Below are 25774 nucleotides of genomic sequence, written 5' to 3' on the forward strand. Positions count from 1 at the left end.
CGGCAGCCACCAAAGCAGCAAGCCTTGGGCTTCTCACTTGCCTGCAAAGCTGCTCTCAGGGATATGTGGCAACCAGTTGCAAACAGAGAGGAGGCTGCTACTGGTGGCAGTGGACAGAGGCCAGATGCTGCCAACATCCCACAGTACTGGGGGGAGCTTCTCCCTTATGGAGCTACCAAGCCCCAATACCTACAGTTTGGAGTTGGGCCCAACCTGGGTTGAGAGGGCTCAGGAACCCACTCAGCATGGGAGCCTCACCTCCAGCCATTTAGGGACACTCCTCTTTTAGTTCAGGGCAACCTGTGCATAACACAGAACCAACCCTTGAGTGTGTATCAGTGCCACCACAGTACAGGGCATGAGGCTCATGCCCTTTCCCTAAACCAGATTTTCAGCTCACTTTGCTTCATAACAAGCCCCACACAGAGCTTCCTCAGGGAAAGAATTCCCAGAAAGGTGTAACTGTAGATGACCAAAACCCAACAGCCATACTCGGCCTGTCAAAGGGTGCTGACCAGCTCAGACAGCTCCCGAAATGTCCAGGCAGCCACGCAGCAGGCCACTCTCCTAAACTGCCCTAACACCAAGATTTGTCAGTTTCTCCATGCAATGAGAGTGCCTGCAAGGTTAGGTAAAGCACAGGACAGAAGACACACCCATAAAATGATGGGCAGGGAGCACGCACAGCAGCCAAAAGCTGAGAGCCTGATAGCTGGCAAGGCCCAGACCCGCTTGACCCCTTGACCCCAGGTCCTCGCTATCTGTTATGGGAATCACAGCTCAAGTCCCAGAAGTGCCAGGCCCTCTAGGAAGGGGCGAGGACCCTGGGGACATTTGCTGAGGTCTGGCTGAGTGCTATTCCCTGGGGCCTCCCATGGGAGATGCAGAAAGAGGGACACTGAAGTGACAACCTCCCACTACAAGAAACAGCACCAGAATCTCCCAAGCCATGTCCATTGCCCTGCAGACATCCCCAGCATTGGCAGGAGCAGTCATTGCTCCAGGAACTAAGTCACTCAGGATACAGGAGTAAGGACCCCCAGAGGTCTGTGCCTCAGGAGCCACCTTCTTGAGGACACATGAGAGGCACTGTGGTCAGCAGCGTGGAAAAGCACGAGGCAGAGCAGGTGTGGCTAAGCTAAGAGGAGGACAGGTGGGAGCCATTCTCCAACATCTGGCCCGGGCTTGGCGAGGGTCCCCGCTGAGCTCTGAGACTGCCACTGTGGTTTTCCTGACTGCTAAACTCTAAGTCACTGTCAAGTCAGGGAAATTCTTTACCAATAAGAACTTCCAGAGCCCTACTGCCCCTCTGACCCTCTGCTTGGGACAATGTAACAGAGACAAGGCAAGCTGTGCCCCTGGCTGGAGATGGACTTGGAATGAGAGACAGAAGAAAGTTCTGTAATCCTGATCAATGACTGGGGGACTTGTCACTGAAGTGCATCCGGTCATCCTGGCTATTAGATAGGCCAGATAGCCACCAAGCAGACAGAGCAGGAAGATGGGGGTTAGTGCCCTGGGAACACTGGGGAGACCCCCTGGGGACACCCCTGGGGGCACAGCCAGAGCCTGGGTAAGGACAGTGCTGGGAACACACGAGGAAACAAGCCAGAGGACCATGCTGTGCCGTATCTTCTGATTGTGGAGCCAAGAGGAAATCCTGAAGGATGGCTCAGGGACACATGGAAAAAGAGAGCCCTGAGGTTAGGTCAGAGGCCTGGCCCAGCAGGGTGGTGGTAACCCAGGGAGGTGCTAGGGAAGGACTTGGCTTTGGTCATGCTGAATGTGAGGTATTTTCAAAGACACGCAGAGAATCATACGAGGTCAGAAGCCAGGCAGAGCGTGTGGGACGTGGGAGACAGGCCCCAGCTGGGGATGTAAATTTGAAGTTGCTGGCATATAAACGACATTTGAAGCCATGAGATCACTAGCACATGAGTGGAGTGAGGAGAAGAGAAGGGTGGCCCAGCCTGATGGGGCTATGGAACCAGGGGTGGGGGTGGTGAGCCAAGAAGGCTGAGACGGATCCTAGAATGTCCATCACCAGCCGTTGGGGAAAAGAGAAGGGGTATCAGGAGCAAACAATCCTGCTGTGGTAAAGGTCAGTGCACCGAACATTAGCCTTAGTCACGTGGACAGGACCTTCTCAAGACAGTGAGGGGGCAGTGGACAAAAGTCCCGTCTCATACTGCTGAGAAGGTGGGGGTGCCAAGAAATGGGGACATAGGATCAAGCAAATCTTCCTTACCATGAGAAAAATAAGACACTGCTTATGCACTCAGCAATCACACGTTGGAATGCCACCTGGGGGGCAAGTGGTGTGTTCTACTCTAGGGACACAAAAATACATGGCTCACCCTCATATACCCTCCGGAGCTCATGGCATGGCAAGTCAACAATTAATTTAGCACAGTCCCCAGGTGACAGTTTTGTCTTGTAGCTCCAGGCACCCCCTCTGCCCAGGGGATGCTCCCCCAACCTAGTACCTTGGACAGCTCACCACCCAGCAACACCACCTTCGCCCCCAATCCTTGCACCCAGGGTTCTCTCCAGAGCCACTGACAGCGCCTCCCTCGGGGGTAGCGATGACTAAGAGTCCAGGGATATCTCTAACTTTCAGGTAGAGCTGTCAGGGCAGGAAGGGCACAGAGAAAGCTCTAGTCCTAGACCTGGGGACACTGCCTGGCGGTCCAGATTCTGGGTCTGCAGCTGAGAGGGGCTGTAGCTCCACAGGAGGGGGAGAGTGATGTGACAGGAAGGGTCACAGGGGCACAGGGAGCACATGTGGAAGAGTTTAGGAAGTGCTGATGTGTTGGGATGGCATCTACAGAATTTGATTTTACTTGTTTGTTTGTTTCTTGAGGCAGAGTCTCACTCTAACCCAAACAAGCCTTGATCTCACAGCCGTCGTCTTGCCCTGCCTTCCCGAGGACTGGGATTAAAGGCATGAGTCAACAAGTCTGACTATAGGACTTGCTCTTAACCATGCTGAACTTGGGACATCTTACAGGACATACAGAGAATGATGTCAAATCAGAGGCAAGAAAGTGAAAGACCAGCCCAAGCTGTGAGTGGCAGTTTGAAACCCCTCCCCTGAGCTTTCTTCAAGGGGAAGCTGGGCAGCAGGAACCCTGTGACCAACTCCTTTTCTGGGCAGCGTGGTGACGAGATGTGCCATACTGTCACATGTTACGGGTCTCCTGTCCCATTAGGAAAGGGTTCTGTAGCGTGAACACACAAGAATGCGGCATATATGACATCTGGATCCCACTCGCAGACCATGTGGGTATGCCCATTGGTGCCTCTGAGGACAAAGACATGCACGTCTTGTTGGGTCTCTGCTGGAAAATATACTTGCTGGGCTCCAGGCTCAACACTGCAGCCAGCCAAAAGCGTCCTGTGGGTAACATGGTGGATATAAGGCTCACTGGAATATGAGAGAGCACACACCATGGAAAATGTGAGGTGCCTCAGGAAAATGGTACTAGAAAAGACAGGGGACAGGTTTAGGGCTTTTGGTAGGTGAACTTCAAGAGGGTTTGAGGTACTAAGGCCTCAATGTACTTAGCATATGAGGTAACCTTATGATTGGCCTCTCCATAACTCTTCCATAGGAACAATGAGGCTACCCGAAGCAAAGCAGCCACTGTCCCCATGTTATCCATTCTGATAGACAAGCGGCAGCTCTGGCTCAGGTCAGCCCACATGGAAGCTCATCATTTAGGCTGACACACACCATGTGTCAGGCTGTGTTCAAAAGTAGAGGTCTTATTTTGTCCCAGTCCTAGGTAGCACAGTATCACAGGGTGTCCTGTGAATCTTTTGTGTTCTACAGAGACTAGCTGAGCCCCACTGGGAGTGTCAAGCCAGCTACCATTGGCAGTGGCTGCTGCACATCCCATAGGGCATGCAGAAATGCAGCTTCAATAGACAGCAGTTTTCCAAAGTGGGGCATCAGCCCACAAATAATGTGCAGTGAGTGCAGAGAAACACGATGAGCTGAATGAACGGCACAATGGGAAAAGCAAGATCTTAAGCAGGTGACACAGCCAGGCTTGTACTTTAAAGACAACTCTCCCCAGAAGCACGGCACATACCCAGTATATAAATCTCAGCTTCTACAACATCTTTCTAAAAACAGAAGCCAGTGTTCCTTGGAGAGTTGGCTGACCCTAGGGCTGGGTCAAGAAGCATACAGGCTAAGCCAGGAATAATGTGTGCCAGGATGTAAGAACATTTTCAACAAGAAGCAGCCATGATGCTGATGAGGCATGCCAACAGAGTCAGGGGAGCAACGCAGACAGCATACTAGGTACCTCTGGATCAATACCCACACCATGAAACAAATGTCTGTAAGTACACAGTAATGCAAGTGACAGAACGGTGAAATAATTGGAGAAGAGACAAATCCTCTATGCAGAAACAGGGGTCCCCTCAAGAAGGTGACAGTGAGCATCTTTGTACAAAACACTCATGGCTCACCAGCTTGTGCATGCTCAGATGTTCTCTCCCTCCCTCCCTCCTTCCCTCCTTCTTTCCTTCCCTTTTCCTTTCTCTCTCTCCCTCACTCCCCCTGCCCCCTCTCTACACACACACACACACACACACACACACACACAGCCCTTACTGCAAACTGCTCCATTGCTGTCCTCTCCAAAGCCAAGACAGTGGTTCCTCCTTCTGCTCAATTCTGAGTTTTGAGCCTCCAACAGTGTAAGCTAATAAAGCTCTCTGTCTCTGGAACAGAAGCCTGGGTCAGGTATTTCATTACAGTTCCTGAAAGCTGACTCACGCGGCCCCTTAGCCGTGTGATCTAATCTGTGTCCCGATGAACGGTGTGGACTATGTGAACTCCCGATAAGTCATGACAAATGGCATTTGCCTCTGAGGGCTTCCTCCCCAAATACCACAGACCCTGACTAATTCTGAAGGGGAAAAAAATGGAAGAACTGTTGACTGGGAGTGTGCTACAAACATATGAGTGGGTGGGTGGTGGTGGCACACACCTTTAATCCCAGCACTTGAGAGGCAGAGGCAGGTGGATCTCTGTGAGTTCGAGGCCAGCCTGGTCTACAAAGCAAGTTCCAAGACAGCCAGGGCTGTTACACAGAGAAACCCTGTCTTGAAAAACCAAAACCAAACAAACAAAAAAACTTGTGAGTGGCCATCAAGAACACAGGACATGAGATTCAGCTGCAACCGTGAGGGGCCTAAAGAGACATAACACTAACCTCATGTGGGATCCAGGTGGGGATCTAGGGACAGAGGGGACATTAAGAGAGGACTGAAGCAACTGAGTACAGTACAGACACTGTTCGTCACAGTGTGTCCCTATTGTGTCGCTGGCTTTGACACACACTGCATTTTTTTTTGTTTGTTTTGAGAAGGGTTCCTCCACTGTGTAGCCAAGGCTGGCCTTAACCTCACAATCCTGTCTCAGTCTTCCCAGGGTTGAGATTACAGGTGGGTACCGTCAAACCGGACTGCAGATATACCCATTAATGTAAGCGCTTCATGTGAAAGAAAATAGACATTGGGCATACAGGACCTCTACCAGCTTCACAGCTTTCCCGCAAATCTAAATACGCTAAAAGAAATGTATTAGAAAAAAAAGTTGTTAAGAAGCAATGTATGTGTTGTATAGGCTCACGTGTGGGCAGGACAGAGAGATGACGAACAAAAGGGGCTGCTATGTGAGTGCCGGGATTACATAAGACCACGGAGTTCTAAGGTTTTCCATCACTTTCATTACATAAGAAAAAGCTATAAAGGGGGGAAGGTCGTCTGGCGAGTATTTGGCAGTTAAGTAGAGGATCTATATAATTTATCACCCAAATCAGGACACTGTCACGAGGGAAGGGGGACACTATTAATAACCATGCTAGGTCAGCAGCCGGAAGCCAATGTCCCAGGTGACCCTAGGTACCTGATCACTGTATGGAAGCAGATCCCACAGGTCGGCTTCAATGACCCCCCAGGAAGGAATGTGAGGGTCAGCAAGGAGGTCAAGTTAGGCAAAGAAGGGCAGGAGGGGGTCTCTGGAGATGGGAAGAAGGGGTATGATCAAGGAGAATGAGGCGAGGGCCTGGGCATACCCGAATCTAGAATAGCTCTTTCTAGATTGCCCCCATCCCCACCCTGCCTGTCAGGGCTGATACCAAGCCCAGATTCAGGGTGACAGTCCTCTTCTTCCAGTGTTCTGGGTTAGGTTTGTCAGAACTCACTCAGTGAAGACCCATTCAGAAATGTGTGCTGTCCCTTCCGAGGTGCCCCCTCATCTCAGGGCACCTAGGGTCACCCTCTCAGCAACAGTCCGCACGTTCATGCACTGCCCACTTGCTCCTGTTTCTCAGGCCCTCATTGTTCGGGACACCACAGCACTGACGGAAGGGCCTGAGAGGAGCAAGGGACACGGCCTGAAATCCCGCCACCTCTTTTAAAGCCTTCTTGCATCTTCCCTCCTTTTTGTTTTATTTTTCCCCCATTTCCTCTCTGTCACCGAGGTTTATAACCCCCCTTTTCTGCCTATGAGGCAAAAAGATGACTCTAGAGATACAGAGTAACCTTAATATACAAAAGAAAATGAGGAGAATCGGGTGGTGGCATAGTCAGACATGCCTGCAAGATAAACATGAGGATCCGAATTCGGATCTCCAGCCACACACAAAACGCAAGGCATGGTGTTACACATCTGCTACCTAGCACTTAGCAGGCAGAGACAGGTGTATCCCCAGAGCTTGCTACTCAATCTATCCCCAGCCGGTCGAGGCAATCTATGAGCTCTGAGCTAAGGGAGAGATGCTATCTCAAAAACTAAAGTGGGGAGCCTCAGAAGACACTCAGCACTAACCTCTGACCTCCACAGGCGCGTATGTGCACATGTACCCACAGAAACTCATGCACGCACTACATACATATATACAAACACAAAAATAAATAAATAGGAAGAAAAAGCAAAACAAAGGAACTAAAGCAAACAGGACCCACAGACAGTCCTGGGCAGATCCTACAGAGGCCACTCAGGAACTGAAGCCAGAGTCTTTAAGTATTTCCAGAAAAGTCCCTACAACCAGATGGAGACAGGGACAGGTGAGCAGTGACACCCACCCCCATACACACACACACACTATCCCAAAGGCCTCAGTGCTTCAGGTACCATGTGCAAGCTAGTTGGCAGGGGGTGGTGAGTATGCTGAGTAGCCTTGGTCAAACAGGCACGATGTATGGCTCAGGTCTGCGCTGCCGGGAGAGGCCTTGTTCAGAATTGGGAGACTCTCTAAATGAAGGTCACTGTGGGTAGACATGCTGACCATGCACTTCCAGCATGTCCCAGCTACCTCCTGCCCCTGTTCAACTCTTGCCAACAGCCAGCCTTAACCTACAGCAACCTCAGCCAACATGCAAAAGCCAGATCTTGGCCCTGTGAAGTTTCTTTCCTGGGTCCAAGTGGAACCTGGAACTGACCTCCAACCAACAGATGCAGGAAAAGGGATTCTACCATCAAGCCTGCCCCTCAAGAAGCCTGCTATCTTCCACTTCTGCCCTGGTATCCTACCACAGAGACTATGGGAAGTGAGCAGCCTGAGACCATGAGGACAACTGAGTTCAAATGTGTCCTCAGGTTCTTGGGTGTTCCCTTCAGAAGGCCAAGCCCAAGCTCCCTCCCTCCTACCTATATACACTTAGTTCCTTGCTTCTAGAAGGATGAGGCTGAGGTGGTGTGATTTCAGAGGCTGGAAGTTCATTTGGTAGGGACTTGAGGCTGGAAGCAGATCCCATAGATCCCACAGCCCCTCCACCCTCAGAGAAGAGCATCCCGGTGGACATATCAAAATTTCAGGGGATACCTGAGCAGCTCTGCTGTGGAAGCCTCTTGAGGAAACTACTCCATCTTGTAGTGGTCGAATACTAGGTCTTGAGGCAGCTCATGAAGTAGCAGGATATCCTACCACACTGGCAGCAGCAGAAACTCTTGGGGTCTGACTCTGAGGTGAGATGTCACCTTGATGCCTGATCCCGTGAACGCTACAAATTCCCTGGCCACATAATCACAAGAAACAACGAAAATGTTTGTTAAGTCACTATGCCTTGGAGCACCTTATCAGAAGAAGACCAGCATGATCATCCCCAGAGCACCAAATGAATCTGCCTTGAGAGATGCAATGCCTGTGGGTCCTCTCGGGGGCCATAAATGGTCTTACCAGAAGCAGTAGCTCCAAGGCTAGCTATAGCAAGTGACCATAGCACCTTTGGGAAAGGCAGAGGTACCAAGAAGATGGAACTCAAGGTTGCCATGAGCCTTTCCTACCTTCGGGACCTCATGTCAACAACAACAAAATGCAACACACGCAAATGCTGGCAAGTGCCCGTGACACCCTGATGAACCCAGAGAAACTCCACACGCGTGTTGTTTACTTCTTGCTGTGGTCACAAGTTAAGCCTTCTGCATTTGAAGCATAAAGAGTCATATGGTAATTCTGAAAGCCCAGAAACCTTTCCAAAGTCAACTTCTTAAATCACTGTGAAAAATGGAATGTGCCTGTTCCTATTTTTAATAAATTGGGGGCGACACTGCCTCCCACCTACAGCATCTCCTTGGCTTCAGAACTGAAATAACAGTGAGCTGGGGTTTCACACAATCCACGCAGGCCAGAGTATAGGAGGAAACATGCTGAAGATTGGTGTGGGCTTCCAGGTCACGTTTGGGGGAACAGGGACAGGAGGAACTACTGCCTCATAGCTGGACCCAGGTAGGTTGGCAAGTGTCCAGCCCATGCTGGATTCCCAGCCACGATGACCTCTGTAACGACTCTGGTTCTTTCAAACAACGGGTTTCAATTCAATGGGAAGTGAGCTTGTGATAGAGCAGGCAGCTTTCCCCTAGGGGCCCTGGTCACTTGCCATTATCTATTTTAGCTTTTAAATAGCAAAACTGTATCAATTACAGTTTCCCTATATTGTCCTAAATTTTGATCATTATAATTCTTCAACATATGAGACAGTGGTGATTTAGTATCAACAATTTGATAGGATCTAGAATCACAAGAAAGACAAACTTCTGGTCAAGTCTGTGAAAAAGTTTCTGGATTTGGTTAACTGAGGTGGGAAAACCCACCCTGACTATAGGTGGCACCATTCCTCAGGCTGAGGTCCTTACACCACATAAAAGGGAGGAAGCTGAGCACCAACATTCCCTTCTTCCTGTTTCCTGACTACAGGCGGCACATGACCAGCACTTCATGCCCCTGCCATCAAGCCTTCCCTGCCATGATAGGCTGGGCCCTCCAGCTGTGAGCCAAAACAAACGCTTTCTTAAGTGGAGTTTGTCAGTGTCCTGTCACAGCAATGAAAAGAGGAACCACTACCAAGTCCCTGCCTGATTCAGGTGGGAGGGAAGCACTGGCCCGACCCCTGCTCATCCTAGGGAGGCAGCACCTTACCTAACGCAAAAGGGACAGCTGAGAAGACCAGGCCCCTGTTACGTGCCAGCAGAGCAGTAAAAGCTCAGTGGCACCAGAGTTGGTGGCACAGAAGGGCAGGGGGGCACAGAAACACAGCTCATCACATTTTCAGGTGCAAAGGAAAAGTCTAATCAGGAAGGAAGAATGGCACGAGTGGAGGCCCCAGCCTTTTTTTTTGGCTGAAGTGAACCACAACTGCAACTCTGAGCATCCTTCCGAGGAAGGAAACACGGGCAGGACCACAGGCCCCAGCACTCAACATCAGGACCAGTGACGGTGTGGACAGCCCCCTCAGCACCCACTGGTTTGGAGGTTGATGGGAACACACATCCTTCCCGTAGCTACACCTGAAAAACTAAGACACCATGACCAATAGACCAGCTACCCCTCAGCAGCCGTGTCTAGAGTGGAATCTTGAGCAAATGCTAAGGCCCGACCTAGAGACCAATTTGTTGGGTTGCTGAGCAAATGGACCGTAGGAACATAGTGTGCCAACCATGTTTTGGTTACATACAGGAAAGGAGTGTTCTGAAAACCTGTAAGGGGTGAGATGTAAGTAACACACTGACAAGGTTCTAGTGACAGTGGGCACAGGTGACAGCACAGTGAGAAGCGCCAGTAGCCACAGCTGGGAGTCGTCTGTGGCATCAGCAGCCAGCAAAGCCAGGAAGGTGTCTACCTTGTCTCTTGTAGCTCATTAGGGCCCAGGATATGCAGGCCTTACCAGTCCCCTGTCCTCCCTCAACAATACAGCTGCTGTAGACTCACTATATACTCAAAGTTCTTGCTATGTGCTATGTGAACTGTGTCCATGGGCCAGTGACATTTTCTGGGACCTGGGCTGGAGATAAACCTGTTATGTCTCTAGACCCCCATGAACCAGAATCTGTGTCTTTAAATCCCTCCCCCAGGGGTATGTAGGCACCAAAGATGCTTTGAGAATCTATGCGAGCTATCCTATCCAATTATTTCGAAGCAGTGCTCTCCCACAGCTTGGCCTCCCTCAGGCCCCCCTCAGCACTTCCATCTCATCAGCAGAGAGAAGCCCTAAACAAAAATGACTTCCAATGCTGCCTGCATTGCTTCTCAACTAAAAACTGGGTGGCTAAATTTTTAAACACAAAAACTGGCTTATTTTTAGCATTGTAAACTGCACAACCAGATGGATAGACACACAGAGATGACATTTGTTACATAAAAATGCCTGACAGTGGGTCCCAAGTCCATTCTAGAGGGGCCTCACTGGCCAGAAGAAAAGGGATTACTGGGCTCCACGGCCATCCAAGGACCCTTCTGGGCCTGTGTACTGTGCCTGGGACCCAGGAACTCAAGAGCAAACATCCAGAGAAGCAAGAAGACATGACCAAGAGAGGAACTACTGGCCAGGACCACATGCCCTCCTTCTCAACCTGAACCCAGGTCCTACCTACACCATTCAGACATGGCTACAACCAGGGAAGATCCTCATTGTCTGCAGCAAGAGGCTCCTAGACACCAAAGCCTCTCTGAGGCTGGGGAGAGAGAACCATTAACAAACCAGACCTGAGCTACACAAGAGTCCTCCTCCCCTCCCTTACCACAAAGCTAGAGGCGGGGCTGGGGAGATGGCTCAGTCTGTAAAGTATTTGTCATGCAAGTGTGATGGCCTGAGTTCGAGCCCCAGAACACACGTTTCAAAAGCCAGGTGTGATGTCACCCTTGTAATGCCAACACTGGGAAGGCAGAGACAGGAGGATCCCTGGAGCTCACTGGCCAACCAGCCTTGCCTACTTGACAGGCTGCAGGCCAGTGAGAGACCCTGTGTCAAAAACAAAGAAAACAAAAGGTGGATAATGTGCAAAGACCACCACCTAACCACCTAAGGTTGTCCACTAGCTTACACACACACACACACACACACACACACACACACACACACCTACCTCAAGGCCACAGCTGCCTTGACAACATCTCTTAGTACAAGGAGCCAAACAGACACTTTGAAACACAGAAAAGCTTGAGTAGGGGCCAGCAGCCCGGGGCTCAGCCCCTCAGTCTCTGCTTCCTGAGCTCTGGATCAGAACAACAAAAGAGAGGCTAGTGTCACTGCCTAACTAGAGCCATGGGCTGCAGGTGGCATGACATACCTCCCAGGACACCCAGTGAAAGTCACCAGAGCACTACAAAGACTAGTGAGGGTCTCAGAAAGTATCCATGGTCAAGATGAATAGACTTTGGCTGGTTGGTGTGCTCTCTGATTGTTAGACAGCCTCTTTATATACTCCAGCCTGGTCTCAAACTCATGATCCTCCTGCTTCAGAGTTCTAAGTGCTGGGATTACAACCAATGCGTGGCAAACAAACGTTTGAACCAGTCATCCCTTCAGTCAGCATTTACCATGTGAAGCAGAACCAAGTCCAAAAGCTCTGCCACAGACCAACAATGAAATGGAACCAACCCACAGGAAGACTGAAAGACTCTGAGCCTACAAACCCCTTCAAGGTGATCAATATAAGAAAATGCAGAACTTGGAGAACAAGGCGCTATTCTCAGTGGGCCAGAATTTTCAATACAGAAAATAAAACTGAGCCAGTGAGACGACTAAGAAGTTAAAAGGATTGTCTACCAAGCCTGACAACCTGAGTTCGAACTCTAGAACCCACATGTCAAGAGAGAACCAACTCTCTCAAGTTGTCCTCTGACTTCCACATGTGTGCCACAGTATGTGTATGACAGCTGTTGTTGTCTCTCCAACAGAGCCTCCACCCCCATCCAACCAAGCCAGACCGGTTACCTGTTAACATAGCTATGGCATTCCTAGAAATTCTTCCAGGGGTGATGGTGCCAAACACAGAGATGAGCAGGCAAAGACACTCATGACCATGTAGTTTATGATATGTCAAAAATGTAGTCCAGTAGGAAATCAAGTAAACAGTGTAGTCATATCTTCAGAGAAGAACACACACTGACTGCTCCTCAGAGTCAAAGGAACTTGAGAAAGGAGATGCCTAGCTGGGCCATGGTAGTGCACACTTTTAATCCCAGCACTCGGAGGAAGAGACAGGAGGATCTCTGAGTTTGAGGCCAGCCTGGAATACATAGTGAATTTCAGAACAACCAAGGCTACATAGAGAAATCCTGTCTCAGTAAAGAAAGAGAGAGAGAGAAAGAGAGAGAGAGAAGAAAGGAGATGCCTAAATCTCACTGTGAGCCAGTCTACCTCCACAAGCTGAATCTCAGCTTCTACGGGAGAGGATTTGGTGTCTTTCAAGCATGTCCACTCAGGGCTAGAGAGATGGCTCAGTAGTTAAGAGGCTGCTCTTCCAAAGGACCTGGGTTCAATTCTCAGCACCCACATGGCAATTCACAACTGTCTGTAACTCCAGTGACAGGAGATCCGACACCCTCACACAGACATACATATAGGCAAGATACTACAGTACATAAAATGAATAAATAAATTTTAAAACAAGATTTTTTTTAAAGTGTCCTCTGAACGTGACACACAACCCAGGTGGAGAGCTGCTGAGCTGCTGATGTGAATCCAGCAGCCAATTGATGCTTTGGACCTCTTAGATGTGGGTGACATGCTGATAAATAAAAGAGCGGGTTACAATAAAACGGCGCCTAGAACATGATCCCATTTCTGTACAAAAGGGAAAAAAAGGTGTCTCAACACAGCTGTAGGTGTGATTGCATTCCTAGATCCCTGGAAGAAAGCCCAAGAGAAGGCACCCAGGCGTTCACTTGGGGACCTCACTGCTGAACATGCACTTTGGCATCAAGCACAATTTCTTTGTCTAATGTATACTTTGTGACACACCTATAATAGAAAATGGGTTTTTCAAAATTTGTTTTTAAAGCAGTGTTTTCAGTGTCGGGGTTCCTGTCCTATGCTATGCTCCCTGACTTACTGCCCTAGAGAGATACCCTCACCCATTTCCAGGGCTCTGGATGAGAGCAAGCCTTCTCAGCTATTAGGAACTCCCTACTGTTAAGGGGACACTACCCTTGGTCTAAGATGGCAAGCCTCCGCCTGCTAGGGTGGACCACTGTCCCGGCAGGTCACACTAGTGGGAAGGAGCTGGGACCCCCTCAGCATCACAGGAGCACTGAGGCAGTGACAGGACCGTCCTCTCCAAATGGATTTCCAGTACAAGTCAGAGTAGAGAGCGAAGGCCATGGGGAAGGAAACGGGGCCCTTTGTTGAGGAAGAAGAGCAGGAAATTCTTCTTCACTTGCCCCAAATACCTGCTAGGGAGGAACAGCACACTGGGGTTCAGGGAGGATTCATAGGCGCAGAGGCTATTTGAGATCCTATTTGGCACAACTATACTCTTATAGTTGCAATTTACCTGCTACTTTGTTAAATTGCCCTCCTATTTTCCTCCTTTTTTTCCCTTTGCTGAGCAAATTTGATATATTAATTAGGTGTTTTAATCTAAAAAAAAATTCATCAGAAGGTCTCACATTGCCATGGCAACTGTACAGTTCCAGTACATGCAAGTCACCAGCAGAGCACGGCCCGCCTCTCAGGCCCCACTACAACAGGAAAAGGGAGTGACTTATGTACAGGAGTCCAGGCCCCACTCCCTCTCTGGAGGCTGTACCCTTATGTTAATGAATCCTACCTAACACCTTCGCAGGCAGTTCGCATGGAAGGAGCACCATATCATGACTCTCTTTTTGTCCTGCTAACGACACAGACAAGTGGTCACCCACCCAGAGAGCATTCTCAGCCACCAGGCCCAGTACCCCACTTGGTCTCTCAAACCCACCAAAACCCAGTTAAGTTCTGGGGGTAAATCCAGGACTGCACATCCGAGGATGAGCACCACCAGTGACACATCATACAAAACAAGGCCTGGTGAGCCACATCAGAGCATCATCCCTCAGAAGACCAGCCATCCTATCACAAGCAAGAGGTTAGGTTCCCAAGTCATGGTGAGCACCACAATTGACCTTGTTCCTGTGCCCCTCTGGTAAGACCTCCAGTTCTGAGACAGAGCACGGTGAAGAAGAAAGAGTGGACTTGGACCACCAATCATAGCCCCTGGACTGCATCAATTTCTGTTTCCAACCCCGCTGCCTTGGAGACATGACGCACAGACATGGAAGGGTAGCCAGCCCTTGGCTAGCACCAGCAAGTACTGAAATCAAATGTGTTTTCCAGACCACTCATTTTGTAGCCAGAAACCAGATGCAAGTCCATTTACTGATCTGCTTCTTCCAGTTGGGCGTTTTTGCTTGCTTGCTTGTTTGTTTTTAACTCTGAATACTGATGTTGAGAATGAAGGTGTAACATGTGAGTCTTGAGTCCCCAAGTTCAGAGCACAGTGACCCACCACCTCAGAACACACTGTGCCTGATGCAGGCAGACTTGAACGCCCCTCCCCCGCTGACCATACTCAGCAGAGGCCTAGAACTCACTGGCCTGACCCCATGCCTCCCATTTCCGAAAGGAATGCCGGCATGTAGCCCCACATGCTCTCCAACACAGGCTTGGGTTTTGATTATTGTAATTTCCTAAATGCTTTAATTATTTATTGGAAATAAGTAGCTTGGGCTCCTGTGCTGAGCTGTGTTCTAAAATTATAAAAAAAATCCATCATATCTCTGTAGGCTGCCTACAAATGAAAATGCATATTTCAACTATTTTAAGAAAATGTCAAAAAAACATCAAATGTGTCATGATTGTACCATTTAAAATTATCCTTATGGCATCTGTAGGGGAAAAAGCTTTATGTTTCATGTGAATCCATCACGGCTCCCCAAAAGCCACATCCAGCAGGTGCTGAGGTGAAAGGTCCCTGCACCCAGCATGGCCCAGCTGTTGTGCTTGCACAGCCAGCTGTCTGGCACCTCTCATCCAGGGCTTCCCACCAGAGGCTGGCTACCTTGCCCTGCTACTCAAGAGACACAGCTTCTCCAGGTCAACAGCTATCCTTTGCAGGTGGATTTCACAGAATCACGGAACCCGAGTTCCCCGAGGGCGGGTCTTTGTACAAAGGCGAGGATTGAGTGTGCAGCACAATTTAATGTATGTTCTGGGCTTGCAGGGCACACCGGGAACTGAAGGGCCCAGGCCCCCGTGCCACCTGTAGGGCAGCCACCTCACTTCATAAACTGCACACCAAGCGAGCACCTCCTGGAATTAAAAGTAACCACGCTGCCTGCACACCACCACCCATAAAGGAAACTGAAAACATGCAGTGCACGTTAGCGGGTGGAGTTGCGCCTGAGCCTGGAGCCTCCACATCACCTACTCTCACCTCGCAGGGCGGGCCAGACCCTGCCCTGCCCGCTGCACTGTCACTGGAAACAGGACGCGCATGGGGACTTCGGTGGTGGTCTAATAGTTTCTTTGGAAACTCAAACGCCCCAAGAAGCAGTCCCACCCAGGTGGCGACTGTGTCCCAACACAGAGAAATGCCACCTCTGCGTCTGCCCTGCGACAGTGCGCAAGGTCTCCATGGGCCCGGGTACCCGGTTGTCCCCGGGAGTCCCCAGTGGGCGGATTCACTCACCGTCCTCCTTGTCGTCAAACACCGGCCTCCGCGTGCTGGCTGCCGATATGGACGACATAGACATCCTCTTCTTCCACTTGCTCCACTGAAACAGGGGGCGCGGCTGCGCGCGGGCATCACCAGCGTCCCGGCCCCGAGGCTGGCTGGCTGCGGGTGGCTGCAAGGCGGGGGGCGCATCGGAGCCCGCGGGGCGAGCGCGACCAGGAGGAGGCGAGCTCGGGGGCGCCGCGGCGCTGCTGCCCCTGCGCTCGGCGCCGCTCCTCATCGCCAGGCCTGGGTGTGCGCAGCGGCCACAGCCCGGAACATGGCCCGCCGCCCGGCCCGGCAAGAGCAGCAGCGCTAGGAGCCGGCACCACCGGCAATGCGCCTAGTATCAGCTCTGGCTAGCGGGGCAGCCGACCCGCCCGCGGTTGCGAGCGGCGGGGCGGGGCCGGAGAGATGGACTCGGGGTGGAGTCCGGAACCTGGGCGGGGCCAGGCGGGGCCAGGGCGGGGCTGATATTAGATTCTGAACAACGCACTCAGCATGGGGTTACCCACAGAGAAGGGTCTGGTTCGCAAGGCCTCGAAAACCCTTGCACCGAAAAGGCCTCAGGGCTAAAAGACAAATGCCAATCTCCTTCCTTCTATCCTGAAGCGCCCGAAAGGCCAGGGACAGGGACTCTGTGCTTCACTGGGTGGCAGAGACCTTTGGGGACTCTGTAGGAATGCTGTGACTGGCGAGCAATCGGGAACCCCCTAGGCCTAATAATCTCCACTGACTTCGTAGTAAAAGTCGCTTGTAGATTTCTGCCACTCGATCCTTAGAAACCTCAAACATAAGGCCACGGTTTGTGCTGTGCATGCAGTGGGGGTCGCAGGAAGTAGCTGTGCTGCCCTGCGGTGGCAGTATGGTGCTATCCCGCTCTGAGGCCACAGGAGGCGCGGAATCTCGACGCTTTGGGGGTGAGGGAGAGCAGGGCGGGGTCTGACAGGCAGGCTCCGCCCAGCGCGAAGACCAGGACCCTAGTTACAAGAGAGCGCAGACACACAGACGCGCGTGTCCTGAAACCTAGTTTTGATGTACCCTAGTCTAGCTTCTCTAACCTCTCCAAGTATGGCTCATTGGACACCCAATAGACTACCCTGGTGCAAGTTTACGCCAAAGTCGTGGCGAGGAGCACAAGTCATCCAGAGTCCTGTGTTCACGCCAAGATTCCACTAGGTCTTAGATGGATATTGGGAAGCCTGGAGCAGAGTGAGCCTGTCATTGCTCCTTCACAAGGTCGGGATGCTTGGCTTCCAGCCTAAGTCCTGGTCACTGGGAACCCTTTTTTGGTTACTCAGTGGTCTAACTTTGGAAAGCCTCTGCCTACTTCAGTCTTGTCCTAAAGCCTGGTCACAAAGACAGCCTTTCTTTCCACCACCTGGAAGTCCTGGAGTGGCTTCCCTTCTGCCCCTATGTGGATTATAGGTGACCACAAGGCAGTAAGTTCCTCTCTCACCACAATTTCTTTTTTTTTTTTGTTTTTTTGTTTGTTTGTTTGTTTTGTTTTTTCGAGACAGGGTTTCCCTGTAGTTTCTAGAGCCTGTCCTGGAACTAGCTCTTGTAGACCAGGCTGGCCTCGAACTCAGAGATCCACCTGCCTCTGCCTCCCGAGTGCTGGGATTAAAGGCGTGCGCCACCACCGCCCGGCTCTCTCACCACAATTTCTACAGCATCCTTCCTTCAACCATCACAGGTTCTTCTCTTCGGAATTCAGTGTAAGGCCTCATAGCCCACTTGGCTGTAAAAACCTAAGTACAGAGTCCTGAGTCTTTTCTGGGCTGACACTATAGGAGCTAGAACTCCACTGGTTTACAACTCCCCTCCACCTTCCTACCCCCTGCTAAACAGAAGCCTTTTCCCCCCTTGGCCAAGACAATGAATGACACAGGACAAGCACCAGATAAGCATCAACTGTTTAGAGGTTTGGTGAGGGGGAGAGGGATTTGCTGTGTAGCATAGCTGAAGGTCAGCCTGACCATCTGCCAAGGTCTCCCTCGAGTTTCAAGGCAAACTCTCCAGGGCAGAGACAGTGGGATAAGTCCTGGCAGATGTCTACAGTTCTCAGTTTTCTGCCCTTAGCATCCGCCGCCTAGGCCTATAGATGCCTGCTGCATGGCCTGCTCAGAGGAGGTCCTCAGCTTTCATTGTGTGGGAGAGAGGAGAGACCAACCAACCCACCCTGCACAACAGAATTCCCCCAAGGGCCTTGTCCCAAACCGTGGCAGCCTTTCCCTCCCGGCCCGCTGAAAATGACAGGAAAGAAATAACATCCACACTTATGTCCTCCCGCTACCAAGAGGCAGAGGGAACAGAAGGAAGAAGAGATTTTTCACAGACAAAATCCTAATGAGAGAGGGGCTGGGTAGACAGCTCAGTTGGTAAAGTGCTTGTCTGCCGCATAAGCTTGAGTTCCGTTCCCAGCCAGGCAGCATGAGCCTCTAGTTCTAGCATGGGAAGGCAAAGACAGGAGGATCTCTGGGGCTCGCTTGCCAACCCGTCTAGCTGAAATGAGTGGGTTTAGTGAAAGACCTTGTCTCAGTAAGTAGAGAGTGAATTAGGAGCGGTGGTGTTGATGTCTCGACTGTCCAAGTATGATGATTAATACTTAAGGTACCTAAGTGGCTACTAAAGCACACTTCTGCATGTGTCCTTGAAGGTGTTTCTAGAGAGGACCGATGTGTGGGACAATTGAAGGGGAAAGGACCACCCTGGATGTGGGCCACACCAACCCATAGAATGGAGTCCTGGGTGGGATGAAGGAGGAGGAAGTCCACCAGCACAGACGTCTGTCTCTGCCCCTGCACACAAGATGAGCAGCTCGGTCTGCCTCTCCCCTGCTCTACTCCATTCTGCTGCTGTGATGAGACACTCTAACCAAAAGCGACTTAGGGGAGAAGGGTTTATTCCAGTTTACAGGTCACAGCCCATCATCCAGGGAATTCGGAAGCAGAAACCAGAGAAGGAAGCTGCTTCACGGCTCACTCACAGACCCATGCTTACCTGGCTTTCTTATACAGCCCAGGCCCACCTGTGTAGACATGGTGTTGCCCACAGTGGGCTAAGCCCACCATAATCAACTAATAATGAAGACAGTTCTCTACAGATGTGCCCTCACGCCAGTCTGATGCAGGAAATCCCCGAACCCAGTTTCCCTTCTCCAACGACTCTAGACTGTCAAGTCGAGACGGTTTTTCCTTCTCCCATCACTCTAGACCGTCAAGTTGGAAGTCAAAGCTAACTAGAACACTCGGGTATTTGCCACAGTGACAGAATATCTGACTAAAAGCAGGGTGACCCAGACGTCCAGCCATAGCTAGGAGTCCTGAGGTACGTAGGTCAGACAGTAAGAAGCAAGCTAATGAAGGGCTTATAGCATAGACAGGGAGCAACTGCTATACCGAGATGCATGCTGCACCTAGCTCTCCACCAAGGAGGCTGGAGTTGGAGCCAGCCCATGATTAAAAAGGGAGCTAGGCCAGTAGGAGGTTCCCAAGCTCCCTAATATTTTCAAGAGTCTGGACATAAATGCCAAGTCCTAAATTGCACCTGAGAATTTTCAGCTCAGAAGTCTCGAATCTCCTCATCTAAATCAGGCACATAGCCCCTCCCCTCCATCCACACACATTTTCTCTCTCAGCAGCTTCAGCTATCCTGGGTAAATTGTTGTCCAAAACACTTAGCTATGGAGGCTGAGAAGAAAGTTCTATCAGTACAAGCATATGGACCTAGGCTAGGTCCCCCAGAACTCATGTCAAGAGCTAGGTAGGTCGGTGCACACGAGCAATCCCAGCACTGAGGAGGTAGGGGTAGGCCAGGGCTGAGGTAGCCTAACTAAATCATCTTTTTCACTTAGTGCCCCCTCTCCATTATTAGATCCACTGTAGTGACATCTGGCACGCACAATTAAGTAACCCTTACTTTACTTCACACTGGACCCAAAGAGTCAAAGTTTCATTGTGGATTTGGACATATGCCCAGGAGAAGGTATTAAGCCCTTCCTGTAAGTAAAGAGGGAATGCGTTCCACTTAGGAAGGAAATAAAGAATCCTGTATTGAGACTGCTAAGATTGGTGGTAAGAATAAATCTTTCCTGTGAAATTGTGAAGAAATATGTGCTGGTTTTGCTGTCTCACCAAACTGCTAAACTCACACCACATTGTGTGACAAATGCCTTGCCAAGATGGGAAAGCCAGTGTGTGAGCAAGTGTGTGTGTGTGTGTGTGTGTGTGTGTGTGTGTGTGTGTGTCCCTGTCCCTCTCTTTAAAGCTCTTCTGGAGGTCTTGGATATATACTCAAAACTGCTCTCCACCTGGGGTCCCAGCAGCTCGGAAACAAATTATCTCCTTCCACACCGCAAGAGCAGGATGGTTAAAATGCAGGCACTACCATCCCAAGGGAAGAAATAAGGGGTGAAGGAACCACCAGGCCCAAGTAAGATGAAACCTAGTAGGAAAGACAGACTCCTCTGCACCTCCATGCTCCGCTCCCAGCAGCTTTCCCGCACTCTGTCCTGAGTCTGTCCATTCCAGCCCAAGCTGAGGGCACTTCTGCTGACAGAAGATTCTTTTTTTAAAAAAAAAATATTTATTTATTTATTAAGTATACAATATTCTGTCTGAGTGTATGCCTACAGGCAGGAAGAGGGCACCAAACCCCATTACGGATGGTTGTGAGCCACCATGTGGTTGCTGGGAATTGACCTCACGACCTTTGGAAGAGCAGGCAATGCTCTTAACCTCTGAGCCATCTCTCCAGCCCTGACAGAACATTCTTTAAGGCTTGTGAACCTCCTAGTTATCCCAGAAGAGCGCTCTGGAGCCCATCCTGACCCTGCCCCGTCTCAGCTCCTCACTCAGTGTTACCACTTCGGCCACCATTTAGGATGTATTTTCCCCATAGTGAATTTCCTAACTTAACAACTTTTGGGACCCGGATAGTCAGGAAGCTCCCAAATAATTAAATGCTAACCTGTTGTCACTTGACAGCTTGTCAATGGGCAGCGAGGCACCAGCCCAATACCTCTAATGCTCTGTTAGAAAAATCTCAGCAAAACATCCAAGGTTCTCACTCCACGTGATGCTTTTCACCCAGCAGTAGAACACTGTTCCCTCCCCGTGTTGCTGCATCACCGTGGGGAAGCATCTCCTCCCGTTTCTAGGAACATGCTTTCTCCTGCCCCCTCAAACCCAAGCACCTTCGTAGGCCATATCTCTAACCATCGCTCTCAACATTGAATGAGCCCCATCCCGATTATCAAGGATCATTTTCTGCTGTAGAATATTATTGTAACTGGGCAAAGATGTGCTACACTTGCTTATGCTGCGGGATATTACTTTGACTGTGTAAAGGTGTGTTACGTTTGTTCATGCTGCATTTGTTTAATGAGGTAAGGATACGTGTTTAATTACGTAAAGATGTGTTACATTTGTTTTACCTTGCCTGTCGGGAGCCGCCAACTTGTTCACACTTTCCTTAAAAGGGGAGTGAGGATTGAGGGAAAAAATAGACAAGAGACAGAAGATAGAGCTACAGTGAACACTGTAGCAGCCTCAAGTTTATATCTCATAGTCTTTATACACCCGAATCAAAAGGGAAGGGCAAAAGCCTTCCTTCCCACAATACAAGAGACAAACAAGCGTAATTACCTCTTTACATCTCAAAACACCTAGTAACCATGCCCTAAGTCAAACATCCTGTTGTCTGGTCTTTGAGGAGTAAGAATAGGTTTGAACTCCGACATTTAGTCAAGATGGAACGGATTGGGGCTGGAGAGATGGCTCAGAGGTTAAGAGCATTGCCTGCTCTTCCAAAGGTCCTGAGTTCAATTCCCAGCAACCACATGGTGGCTCACAACCATCTGTAATGAGGTCTGGTGCCCTCTTCTGGCCTGCAGGCATACACACAGACAGAATATTGTATACATAATAAATAAATAAATAAAATATTTTAAAAAAAAAAGATGGAACGGATTCAAAACTGTGGGCTCCCACACTTGCATGCCTAAGGCACCTGATTGGCCTAATAAAGAGCTGAATGGCCAACAGCTAGGCAGAAAATTGATAATCTGGGTGGTTGGCAGAGAGAATAAATGGGAGGAGAAATCTAGGCTCAAGAGAGAAGAGTGCCGGGCGGTGGTGGCGCATACCTTTAATCCCAGCACTTGGGAGGCAGAGGCAGGCAGATCTCTGTGAGTTCAAGGCCAGCCTGATCTACAAGAGCTAGTTCCAGGATGGGCTCCAAAGCTACAGAGAAACCCTGTCTCGAAAAAACAAACAAACCAAAAAGAAATGGGCTGGAGAGGTGGGCTTATCCTGAGTTCAATTTCTGGCATTCATATGGCAGCTCACAACTGTCTGTAACTCCAGTTCCGGGGGATCCAGCACCTTCTTCTGGTCTCCTCAGGCACCAGGTACACTCATGGTGCACAGACATGGATGTAGGCAGTATACTCATAGACAGAAAGTAAATAAATAATTTTTTTAAAAAGAGAGAGAGAGAGAGAGAGAGAGAGAGAGAGAGAGAGAGAAGAGAGGAGAAAATAAGGGAGATCATACCCGGGACAATAAGCCAGGCAGCCGCCAGACAGACAGACACAGTGAAATTAAGATAAGGAAGGAAAAAAGGAAGGAAGCGAGTCTCATACTTGTTGACAAGGGTTTCTGTCCTGCCCAGTTCTGTCCTGCAGCCATTCAGTCCCAAAGAAATACACAGACGTCTACATTAATTATAAACTGGTTGGCCTACCAGCCCAGGCTTCCTATTAACTCTTACATCTTATATTAGCTCATAATTCTTGTCTGTGTTAGTCACATGACTTGGTACCTTTATCAGTAAGGCATTCTCATCTTTGTAGTGGGAAGCGGCGGGGCTGCGTTCCCGCCGCCCAGTTCCCAGCAACCAGCTAATCCGCCGCCGGCTAGCTTTACCCAAAATAATTACACGGAAACTTTATTCTTTTAAATACTGCCTGGCCCATTATCTGTAGCCTCTTATTAGTTAATTCTCACATCTTCCTTTAACCCATATTTAGTAATTTGGGTAGCACCACGAGTTGTGGCTTACCAGGAGAGATCTTAACCTGCGTCCATCTCGGAGAGGAGCAGCATGGAGACTCACCACGCGACTCCCTGAAGCGTCTCCCCAACTCTACTTCCTTGTTCCCACAATTCTGTTCTGTCTACTCCACCTACCTAATTTTCTGTTCTTAAAGGGCCAAGGCAGTTTTCTTTATTAATTAACCAATGAAAGAAATATAGACAGATAACTCTCCTCCATCATTTCCCCTTTTTCTGTTTAAACAAAAAAGAAAGGCTTCAACTTTAACATAGCAAAATTACATATAACAAAACAGTTAACAAGCAAGTATTACAGTTACAATATTTAAATCTATTTTATCTTTTATCATAACTAAGGAAAGCTATAACTATCTATTTATTCTTCAACTCCATCAAAGACTCCAGAAGGATATAATGCTACCTAAGTAAATAAGAAATAAGTAACTTATAAAACTCTAGAAATGACAGAGACAACTCGCTGCCTGGACAGTCACCCAAAGTTCCTCTGTACCGTTGGGGCATCCATCTTCGGGCTTCAGGCCCACAGTATCCAGCAGACATTTCCATGAAGCAGAAAAATTCCAAAGACAGTTCAGTCACTTTCTGCTGTGTCCTGCAGAACGTCTCGCAGACTCTTTCACGAATCAGGAAATTTCAAAGACAGTTCAGTCACTTTCTGCTGTGTCCTGCAGAATGTCTCGAAGACTCTTTCATGAATCAGGAACCCCGAAAGACCATCTCACCTTTAGGCAAGTTCAGCAGTCCTCTCTCTGCGGGTTCTTTGTGTCCAGTCTATGCAACAGTCCAGCCAAGAGCAGTTTCTTGCCCAAATGGCTAACAAACTCCATAAGTAGCCTCTTCGATGCCCATCTTCCTCTTGAAGTAGATTGGTGCTGCCAGGAGCAGACGTGTCTCATTGTCATGAAAAACCCTAAGTTATTAAAACATTAAATGCCATATTCTGCAGTCTTTGAAAGATATGAAGAATGTCTATCTAACTGAAATATATCTCTACATATCTGGAAAATCTAATAACATAACTACAAGCTTAACTATTATCAATGATTATCCATTAACAACCTATATTTCCTAATTATACATTACATTTTTAAATGAATTACACAATCACAATACCTTAATCAAGATCAGAAATACATATACATATAACAAATTGACCTTAAAATCCATACCATTGCAAATTATTCATCTCTATATCATATCCCCCTTTAAATGTAAAAGAACATTTATAAGCAATATTTGGGAAAATGGGCGCAGTTTTTTCTCTCCAAACTGCTTCCTGCTGAATGGGGGCGCTGTTATTTAGGTCTTTCATGGTATAACCTGTCTGCTAGGTTCATCCCAGTCGGCAGTTGAGCGAAGTAATTTTTTGAGGGTGTTCACAGCAACCTTTCAGGAGGGCGTGGTCTATCATACCATATTGGGATAGAAGCAATCCACAGAGTCTCGTCCTCTGTGAAAACAAAAGAAGAAACTCTTTTCCAAAGCATCATGTTCTTAGATCCAAATCCTGAAGTCATACCATTAAGATGTCCATTCTGGTCTAGCCTGGCAGCCCATATAATGAAATGTCTCTCTGTACTTAGCTCCTTTACAGTCAAAAAAATCAAAGAAAACACAACAAAATACATAATCCAGACTCTCTGTGAATTTTCCATTTTTACGTGGCTTATTTTTACTCTATCACTTTACTTCTTTTAATCTATAACTATCTGTACTCTGTCTCTTTAAAGACTTTAACCTTTTTTTTTTAAGGCATTAACTTTATTCTCTATATTTTCTTTTTCTCTCTTTTAAGCCTACGTGAGCCATTTAAAGGCCTTCTATGTCTGAATCTTTTCTATTGTGAATCTGTAATTTTTTACTATCCAGGAGCATTTCTTAAAAGGTTAACCACTTCTTAAAATAATACGGTACTGCCTGTTTATAGCCAAGTCTAAACCTTAACTGCGCTGTTATCATGGTAATTACGATAGTTCCTGCCTGAGGTCAGCACAATTCAGCATGGCGGAGCAGAGCCAAAGCCGCTCCTGCCTCAGTCATTTGGTGCCCCTGGGCCGCACACAGTTCCAGGCACACAGCAGTCGACATTGGAGCCGCACTCAGCAGTTTAATTCTGAGACTGAGCGTGCAGCACAGAAACTCTTTTAATCCAAGTCACAGCCGAATCTGAGGCGCAGAGCAGTCTGAAAACACCTCTCTCTCTATTGCGGCAGGAATCCGCAAATGCTGTCCCGCTCGCCTAAGCCTGATTCCGCCATCTGCCCAGGTGCAGGAAGGGAGCAGTGAGCCATTGGCATGGTCTCAGAGAACTTTCTTTCCGATCCCAAGCGGGCAAGGTTTTTAAGTGGATTTAGTCACCACGTTGGAGCGCCAATCTGTAGTGTGAAGCGGCGGGGCTGCGTCCCGCCACCCGGCTGCCGGCTAGCTTTACACCCGAAATAATTACACGGAAACTTTATTCTTTTAAATACTGCCTGGCCCATTATCTGTAGCCTCTTATTAGTTAATTCTCACATCTTCCTTTAACCCATATTTAGTAATTTGGGTAGCACCACGAGTTGTGGCTTACCAGGAGAGATCTTAACCTGCGTCCATCTCGGAGAGGAGCAGCATGGAGACTCACCACGCGACTCCCTGAAGCGTCTCCCCAACTCTACTTCCTTGTTCCCACAATTCTGTTCTGTCTACTCCACCTACCTAATTT

General features: G+C 49.1%; 1 protein-coding gene across 1 annotated transcript in view; it reads right to left on the minus strand.

Moving 5' to 3' along the window:
• Positions 1-16232, minus strand: part of Stk32c (serine/threonine kinase 32C) — an 84463-nt gene extending 68231 nt beyond the window's left edge. The window contains exon 1 of the mRNA XM_038344682.1: positions 15968-16232. Within this exon, the coding sequence (XP_038200610.1) occupies positions 15968-16232 (265 nt within the window). The remainder of the gene's footprint in view (positions 1-15967) is intronic.
• Positions 16233-25774: the final 9542 nt, after the last annotated feature.

The sequence above is a fragment of the Arvicola amphibius genome, chromosome 1 (assembly GCF_903992535.2).
Source record: "Arvicola amphibius chromosome 1, mArvAmp1.2, whole genome shotgun sequence".
Lineage (NCBI taxonomy): Eukaryota > Metazoa > Chordata > Mammalia > Rodentia > Cricetidae > Arvicola > Arvicola amphibius.